The sequence below is a fragment of the Scyliorhinus canicula genome, chromosome 8 (genome assembly GCF_902713615.1).
Source record: "Scyliorhinus canicula chromosome 8, sScyCan1.1, whole genome shotgun sequence".
Classification (NCBI taxonomy): domain Eukaryota; kingdom Metazoa; phylum Chordata; class Chondrichthyes; order Carcharhiniformes; family Scyliorhinidae; genus Scyliorhinus; species Scyliorhinus canicula.
In genome coordinates, this window is record NC_052153.1 from 43,194,656 (window position 1) to 43,204,074 (window position 9,419).

Consider the following 9,419-nt stretch of genomic DNA (forward strand, 5'->3'; position numbering starts at 1 on the left):
GACTGAGGTACACTTAAAAAAAATACATGAATGGTATTGTATTATGTTTGGTGTCCGATTTAGGGAAGAATATACAGGCCATAGAGGAAGTGTAACAGAGGATCACCAGATCAATCCCAGGGATAGCAAGATTGTTTTGGACTGAGAGATTGAGGAAAGCAAGCCTGTATTTGCTGGAGTTTCGAAGAATGAGAGATGATCTCAGTGAAATTTACAAAATACTTACAGGGTGTGTCAGGGTAGATGTGGATAGGATGGTTCCCCGACTGGTGAGTCTAGCACCAGGGAACTCAGTCTCAGAATAAGGGGTGAGACTGAGATGAGGAGGAATTTCTTTACTCACAGGATGGGTGAATCTTTAGAATTGTGTACCCCAGACAGCCGTGGAAACTCAATCATTGAGCATGTTCAAGACAGAAATCGATAAGATTGCTGGACACTAATGACATCAAGTGATATGGGGATAGTGGAGATAAATTGAGCAGAGGCTGATCTGTCAAGATTTGTTTGCATGGTGGAGAAGGCTCAATGGACCCAAAGGCCTACTCCTGCTCCTATGTTCCTGTTGAATACAATGTAGTTTCTCTACATGCGTTGCATAACTCGAGCAGACTGTGTGAGTGCTTGGGTGTACAACCTATCTAATATTCTTTGGGAAACCAAAGGATGAATATATTCTAACTATGATTGTTAACTAACAACTTTGTTTAGTGAGCGATCTAGGCGATGGGTTAAGACATGCAGTGCTGAGCACCATGTTTTAAATTAATTTAAGAGAAAATTAGTTTAATCAAGAATTAGAGGTCTATAGATTGTAGGAGGGAGGAAAGACAGGCCAAAGTAGTAGTTTCGCAGCTTTGGGGTACCTAGAGTCACATCACCTGGAGGGAATAAATCAATTTGCACGGGGCACCACGGTGGCGCAGTGGTTAGCATTGCTGCCTCACAGCACCGAGGTCCCAGGTTCGATCCCGGCTCTGGGTCACTGTCCATGTGGAGTTTGCACATTCTCCCCGTGTCTGCATGGGTTTCGCCCCCACAACCCAAAGATTGCAGGGTAGGTGGATTGGCCACGCTAAATTGCCCCTTAATTGGAAAAAAAATGAATTGGGTACTCTCAATCTATTTTTTAAAAATGTAAAATATTATACTTTGAAACACAGAGGTAGCCACTACTGAGACTACAGGCAGTCCCCAATTCTACGGAATCCAGGTAAATCTAGGCTCCTGGTGAGGTGAGTGGGCGGCTGGGTTCAAGAGACCAGGGAGAGGGGGTAAAGATGGGGTAATCTCCGAAGAGGACAGAAAGCCCCCAAAGGAGGCATTTCCCAACTAGCCCCCACCGTTGCTCACAACCAACCAGCACAGCGAAAGTTGCTAGGCTTACCCATGGCATAGGCCTCCAAACGCTGCGGTTAAAGTAAGTCAGGTGCTTTGCTTTCACCTCCCCCCCCCCCCCATCTAAATTTGGGGGTGGATAGTTAGATGACGTGAAGGCCAGCCATTGGATTTTATATGCTACCTCTACCCGCCCCCCCTCCCCCATCCCCAACCTTAAAACCTGCCAACAGTGGAGTATAAAAAGCAGCCCAAAATAAAACCTTCAAATCAGTAAATTTATGGAATTATCACCATTCAAACATTTTGTTTTCAGTTTCATTGAAGTGGCACAGGACCAGTTTATTCAGTTGATTGTCATTAGGGTGGTTAATTACTCAATTAATAAAGGTATAATATAAATAGTGTGAGTATTATGCTAAACATTGGCTAAAACATTAAGAATGGAGGCAACATGCCTGGCAAAGAACATTATCTGTTTTATAGAGGAATCCAGTAGTTTCTCTTGTGCTATAATTCTTGTCTGGAATACGCAAATATACAGTTTGAGTAATGCAGGGAAAATTAGGCAATCACTGTTTCATTCTGAGGAAAATTTTAAATGCATGCACAACTCTCAACACACATGTCTTTCAACCTCTCAATAAAAATATCTCCAAACTCTGTTGCATGCATGACACTGACTGAAGAATATTCCTGTGGAATACAGTACCACCTGTGTGAAAAGAAATGGGACAAATTAATGGCCTGCGAATTTTTTAAAATTGAAAACCCAGCAAGACAAAATTTGAGCAGCTTCCTTACCTTTGAGATGCGGTTATGTTTTGCTTCACTGTTCCCTGTGCTGGATTTGTTGTCACCGTTTTCTCCTCGTCAGAGATTGAACTGAAACAATGACCACTGGGGGAGAAATACAAAATGTTGATTCATTTACAGATTAAATCATTCTGCCATATATGTCAGGGTCATCAAAGTAGATCGTCGGGCAGCACGGTGGCCTAGTGGTTAGCACAACCGCCTCACGGCGCTGAGGTCCCAGGTTCAATCCCAGCTCTGGGTCACTGTCTGTGTGGAGTTTGCACATTCTCCCCGTGTCTGTGTGGGTTTCGCCCCCACAACCCAAAAATGTGCAGAGATTGGCCACGCTAAATTGCCCCTTAATTGGAAAAAATAACTGGGTAATCTAAGTTTTAAAAAAAAATCAAAGTAGATCGTCTTTGAAGATGTACACCGATTATGCAGATTTCCTCAACTCAAGCTGCACTAAAGTTGATGTGTACCCTGTGTTTTTCAGTGTTGGCTGTGTCTCAGTAGTAGCACTCTCGTCTCCAACTCAGAAGGTTCTGGGGTCAAACCTCACTCCAGAGACTTGAGCACATCATCTAGGCTATGCGGTGCAGGACTGCGGGAGCGCTGCATTGTCAGAACGGTGTGGTTTTGGATTGCTACATCGAACCATGGCCACAACTCACCTCAGATGGATGGAAAAGATTCCATCTTACAATTTAAAAGGATATTTATTTCTCAGTGTTCATTACTAAAACAGATCATCTGTTTTTTTTATTTAAAAAAAAAATAATTTCATGAGATGAGGGCATCGCTGGCTAGACCAGCTTTTATATTGCCCATCCCTCATTGCCCTTAAGAAGGTATTGAACCACCTATTGAACCGCTGTAGTACATGTTTGTAGGACCTTGCTGTTTGTAGGACCTATTATTCCTGTTGGGAGTGCTTTTATTCCTTACATTAGCATAATGACCATTCTACAAGGGCTGAATTTTCAATGGTCCACTGGTTCGGGGCCCAGTGCAAGCAGGAATTCAAATTCACAGTTCCAGAAATCACTTTGGGATCTGAATGCCTCCTTGAAAGTTTTGGTTTTTCAAAGAGACTATGAGATGGAGGGAATGGGAAACAGAATAACTGCAATGAAATACCCCCTTTGACTCATTAAAGTGCTCATTAAGGGACCATGGACAATTTTCAATTTTGTTTGGTGCAAGCTGGAACAGTCCTGTGCACAGCTGTTCATGCAGACCCAAGTATGTTACATTGTAGTTTGCATTTATTAAAATGTATGAGATCAACTAGTGCCAGCACAAGCCATTTTCCACACCGCATTCGATCTCTTGGCCATCTGCTCTAGTTGGAATGGCAATCTCCAACATGTCTGTTGCTTGCTTTTGCCACTGGTACCTCGTCTTCTGGAGGCACTGACAACCACTGAACTCAACCCAGGTCAATCAGGCAATTTACATTTAAAAATAGCATTGTGACAGCTCGGGCACAGGTTCAGGGCCTGGGCAATGGGTTCCCGACCCCAATTTGAAAATCCAACCCCAAACGTCATTCAATAATTATAAAGTGTGTGGGGATGTCCTGAGGCTGTCAAGATGCTTTCGAAATGCAAGTTGTTACTTTTCTTTCTTGAGCTGGTCTTCTGCCGAGGTTTTATTTTGACCATTACTGCACCTGCTCAATTGTTGCAAAACTTAAACCCAGAAGTAGTCTATCTGAAGAGCGTGACAATGTTTTCCTTGTCCTCACTGAGTCTGAGTTTTGGCTACTGCATCCATACGCAATCAATGGTAAATAATGGCCTGTGAATGAATGGGAGTCTCATGCAGGGGTCACACTTCCCTCACTGATCATTTGGTGGTGGCCAACAGTAAAGATTACCTCAAGGAGAGGCACTTCATGGGATACTGGTGAAAGGCTCCATCATTGAAGTTCAGTATTAAATGGGGAAGCCAGAAAGGGCGTTTAGGAGGCTTACTACCTAATGTTTTTGAAGTTTTCTTCTAAGTTTCTGTAAATTTCAAAAGGGAACTTGGTAAATAGTTGTAAAGGAATTTGAAAAAATAAAATACAGAGCGGTGGTGAAAGAACAGGGGAGCAAGTTAAGCCGGAAAGCCCTTTCAAGAAGGCTGACACATGAACTGGATGGTATTCATTCTGTGCTTTATGATGCAGAGTGTGAGCAGTGCCCCACGCCATGATACTTTGTATTTTCCAAAGTGATGGATGATGAACGGGAATGGAGGTTGCAAAGCAGGAAGGTTTAAAAAGAAAAGTTTAAAATAAGAAACAGCAAAGAATTGGTCCATTTCTCTCCACAAAAGAGTCAGCTTGGATCATACTGGAGTCAGTACTGGTTTAGGACTCACCTGCAGACGTTAGCGTAGAAACCCTGTGGTTCCAAGATCCAGTCACTTAACTTCAAAGACTGTAAGTTCAAGTACTGTGGGTGCAAGCTACACTCTTCGGAAATATCCCTGCTGGGTGATGGATGCCACCCCTGTTCCCTGGAGCTCCTCTGGCTGTTCCTGCTGCTGCGTGGATTTTCCACGGACAGTGTCAAGCGATGGGCCACAAGCAGTGGTTCATCCTGGGAGTTGGTGTCGAGGCAGTAGAGGCTCTGAGTCAGAGCGTCGTGCAATACCAGACTCCCACTGTCGTCGGTAAACTGGAACTGAAATCCTATTGTATCCACTGTCCATTGTCTCAGGATAGTGGAAACATTAAACGTGTCATAACCAGAGGATGGCAACTCACTCAGATTCAAAATCTTCTTGTCCAGTGGATCGCTAATGCTGAGGTTATTCCCTTCCAAACCGATATTATGTATTGTCACGTTGACCGTCAACGACTTTGGGTGGAGAGTTCTCCGCAGTAGCACCAGTTCTGCTGCCAACATGGAGGGCTTGAGCTTGGATATATTAAACCATATCCATCCTGGATTGTCGTATTCGGGAACTAAAGTAAATGTGGACGAAAACAATTGAAATTTATCAGCATGAGGTGTATTTTGATTCCTTTGTGAAAACATTACTTTTCCTGCATTTCCATTATCCATGCTGTTTGAATGTTTCAATGCATTATAGTTGCTGTCATCGTGTTAACAGCAGAATGTTTGTAGTTGAATTAACTGGCAGAAATTTCAGGTAAATCAAGAAATTATTGTGAAAAGCAAAACAAAGTCAAATATGGATTAAATTAACAAGATTGAAATATCTATGTATCTTGATCAAATATTTCATTCTCTTCAGTCCTACTTTACCTGAATTTGGATTGCTTTATTAGATTACTATTTATTCTCATTTCCATTGTAACCTCTTCAGCTATAGAACAATTGAACATTACAGCGCAGTACAGATCCTTCGGCCCTCGATGTTGCGCCGACCTGTGAAACCAATCTAACGTCCATCTACACTATTCCATTATCATCCATATGTTTATCCAATGACCACTTAAATGCCCTTAATGTTGGCGAGTCCACTACTGTTGCAGGCAGGGCATTTCACGCCCCTACTACTCTCTGAGTAAAGAGCCTACCTCTGACATCCGTCCTATGTCTACCTCCCCTCAATTTAAAGCTATGCCCCCTCGTGCTAGCCATCACCATCCGAGGAAAAAGGCTCTCACTGTCCACCCTATCTGATCCTCTGATCATCTTGTATGCCTCTATTAAGTCACCTCTTAACCTTCTTCTCTCTAACGAAAACAGCCTCAAGTCCCTCAGCCTTTCCTCATAAGATCTTCCCTCCATACCAGGCAACAACCTGGTAAATCTCCTCTGAATCCTTTCCAATGCTTCCACATCCTTCCTATAATGCGGCGACCAGAACTGCACGCAATACTCCAAATGCGGCCCCACCAGAGTTTTGTACAGCTGCAACATGACCTCATGATCCGAAACTCAATCCCTCTACCAATAAAAGCTAACATACCGTACGCCTTCTTAACAACACTATCAACATGGATGGCAACTTTCAGGGATCTATGTACATGGACGCCGAGATCTCTCTGCTCATCCACACTACCAAGAATCTTACCATTAGCCCAGTACTCTGTATTCCTGTTATTCCTTCCAAAATGAATCACCTCACACTTTTCTACATTAAACTCCATTTGCCACTTCTCAGCCCAGCTCTGCAGCTTATCTATGTCCCTCTGTAACCTGCAACATCCTTCCGCCCTGTCCACAGCTCCACCAACTTTAGTGTCATCCGCAAATTTACTCACCCTACCTTCTACGCCCTCCTCTTGGTCGTTTATAAAAATAACAAACAGCAGTGGCCGGGGTGGATCTACTATAAAACTGATAAAGCTTAAGCTTCAGGGTCCCTAATCCTGGAGAGGCCCCAGAAGCGACTTTAGTCCACATTGCTTAAAGATTTTGGGTCTACTATATGAGAAGGGGTATCTAAAAAATAATAATATTAATAATATAGTGTAATTCAATACAAAGAATTTGTGGTGATCTGTCGTGGAACAACCCCATTGAAGAAGATAACAATGGTTACCCAGATCTCGTTGCTGGTCGCGAAGGGGCCCCCATAACAGTTCAAGCTTCAGGGCCCCAAAAATGTAGGTTCGCCACTGGCAGTGGCCCCAAAACAGATCCTTGTGGTACACCACTAGTAGCTGAACTCCAGGCTAAACATTTCCCACCAACCACCACCCTCTGCCTTCTTACAGCTAGCCAATACTTCTCCACTTCATAGAATCATGGAATCACTACAATGCTGAAGGAGGCCATTCGGCCCATTGAGTCTACATCGGCCCTCTGCAAGAGCGCGTTCCCTAGGCCCATTTCCCCGCCCTATCACGTAACCCCAAGTAACCTTTGGACACACAAAGCGGCAATTTAGTATGGCCAATCCACCTAACCTGCACAGCTTTGGACGGAAGGAGGAAACTGGAGCACCCGGAGGAAACCCACGCAGACACGGGGAGAAGGTGCAAACTCCACACAGTCACCTGGGGCAGCAATTGAACCTGGGTCACAAGCGCTGTGAGGCAGCAGTGCTAATCACTGTTCCACTGTGCCTCCCCAGTATCTCACTATGCCATTAAGGTCCATGGACAGGGCCATCGCACTGGGAAAATGTCCCCTGATATGTTTGTTTATCATGTTTCAAGTTACTCAGTTGTAGCACTCTCACCTCAGAGTCACAAGGTCAGGGTATCTAGAGGCTTTAGGAAGGGGACATGGTGGTGTAGTGGTAATGTCACTGGGATAGTAATGCAGGGCTTCGGCTAATGCTCTGGAGACATCAGTTCAAATCCCACCAAGGCAGCTGGTGGAATTTAAATCTGGAATATAAAACTAGTTGCAGTGACCATGGCAACTATCATTGATTGCAACACAAAAACACAGGAAAAGTTGCTCAACTGTGGCTAACATGAGTTAAATATTAGATAAAAGGAAGAGGCTTATAATATTGAAGATCGGGAGGATTTTATAATTCAGCAAAGGAGAACCTACGAATATTTGGTCTCTCCAGCCTGCTCTGCCATTTAATATGATAATGACAACCATCATTGATTGTTGTAAAAACCCATCCCGTTCACTAATGTCCTTTAGGAAAGGAAATCTGTTGGCTTGTGCAGGTTAAGTGGATTGGCCATGCCAGATTGCCCCTTAGTGTCCAACGGTTGAGTGGGGTTACTGAGATAGGGTGGGGGATTGGACCTAGCGAGAGTGGTCTTTTGAAGGGTCGGTGCAGTCTCGATTGGCCAAATGACCTCTTTCTGCACTGTAGGGATTCTATGATTTACCTGGTCTAGCCTACATGTGACTCCCTACCCACAGCAATATGGGTGACTCTTATATGTCCTCTGAAATGGCCGAGTAAGCCACACGGTTCAAGGGCAGTTAGGATTGGGCAACAAATGCTGGCTTTGCCAGTGATACTCAAATCCCATGAAGGAATCTTTAAAATCACAGATTCAATGCCGTTTGGTGCAGTGTGGAGGGAATATTACACTGTTGGAGATGACACCGTTTGGATGTTACTGAATCCCTAAGTGGTATATGCCAGGTTTATCAGAACCTTTTGAGTCTTCAAGTCAGTGTTCAGTAGTAGACAACGTCGGGATTGGTAATGAACTATTTTGTCTATTGTGCAACATAAACGCGACCCCTTTGCCATTTTCAAGAAAGGTTTCACTGTTCCACTTAGTGAGGACGCCATGGGGTGTTTTTTAATATATTGTGCTCCTGATCATTCAGTCATTCTTTTATGCTTTAAAAAAAGTCCAGTAATTCAAAATAAACAACTTCATAATCTCCAACATTTCCTTCCTTCTCTCTGTGTGCGGATGTAACTGGATCCGTGCTCGATCGTTCGCAGTACAACAAGGCAAAGTGAGAATTTAACGCTGAAAGTATGTTTGACTAAATTAAGTTTTGAATTGAGACGTGCAAGCTGTCCACAGAATTAATTCATAATACATTGTACCTTTGATACTCCGGAAGCTTTGGACCAGAGTTCCCTCAGTGGCAGCTGAATCCTTGGTCTCCGAGGAGCTAAGTTGCTGATAGATCAATCTCATGTAAGGGTGAAGCTTTGTACGCCGTGGAAACGTAAGTGTGTTTATATGCAACATCTCCAAAATGGCCTTGCTGAACGGTTGCTGTATCTGATTACTGACTGCGTTGCAATTCATCCCTGATGCCAAGAAACAGACGAGCAACAAAGATCTAGAAAAAAAGCTGAACGATCCCATTCCCAGTTTGTTTCTTAAACTCATTTTCCCCCGGCGCACCCTTGGCTGATTGCTGTGTGTGCCCTGAGTATGAGCCTGCAGGAATGGGAGTGGTGTGGGAGAAGTAACAACAAACTCCAGCCAGGAAACTGTTGTAATTAATTGCAAATTCTTGAAACATTTGGCAGGTTTTTAAACTCATTAGTAGCATTAAGAAACTACAGGAAATCTGCAGTGAACCCTCTGGGGACAGAGACATATGTGTTTGGAGTGCAGTTAAACATAGAAATAGAAATGGACATTTTAAAGGTTTACTGGCGGGGGATCAATTAGCACTCCAAAACTTTTCCAGTTCAATTCCTGCTTTGTTTCTTTTTCAATATTATTTTTCTTTGTTGAATATTCTGGTTGAAGACAGTTAGGTGAGTCGGTTCGAGATGTCTGTCAAAGGCGGCTAACCTGGGGTGACTTCCAGGGTTATGTGGAAAGAACGGGGGAGTAGGACAAATTGGCCAACTCTTCCAAAGAACCGGCACAGGCATGATGGACTGAATGGTGTAAGATTCGTGGCTGAATTCAATCAAGA

At 43.6% G+C, this 9,419-nt stretch overlaps 1 protein-coding gene across 1 annotated transcript; it reads right to left on the minus strand.

Annotated features, from left to right (window-relative positions):
- Positions 1 to 1,647: 1,647 nt before the first annotated feature.
- LOC119970205 (bone morphogenetic protein 2) lies at positions 1,648 to 8,957 on the minus strand. The gene is made up of 4 exons (XM_038804452.1): positions 8,587 to 8,957; positions 4,507 to 5,095; positions 2,143 to 2,238; positions 1,648 to 2,053 (listed from the first exon to the last, which is right to left on the minus strand). The coding sequence occupies exons 1-4, from the start codon at positions 8,876 to 8,878 to the stop codon at positions 1,936 to 1,938; spliced, it is 1,095 nt and encodes a 364-aa protein (XP_038660380.1). The 5' UTR covers positions 8,879 to 8,957; the 3' UTR covers positions 1,648 to 1,935.
- Between the last annotated feature and the right edge of the window lie 462 nt (positions 8,958 to 9,419).

Coding starts and splice junctions, on each gene's coding strand:
- LOC119970205 (XM_038804452.1), bottom strand. CDS start 8,878: ATGAGTTTAAGAAACAAACTGGGAATGGGATCGTTCAGCTTTTTTTCT. Junction 5,096..8,586: donor AAGCTTCCGGAGTATCAAAG/GTACAATGTATT, acceptor CATTTACTTTAG/TTCCCGAATACGACAATCCA. Junction 2,054..2,142: donor AACATAACCGCATCTCAAAG/GTAAGGAAGCTG, acceptor CTTTTCACACAG/GTGGTACTGTATTCCACAGG.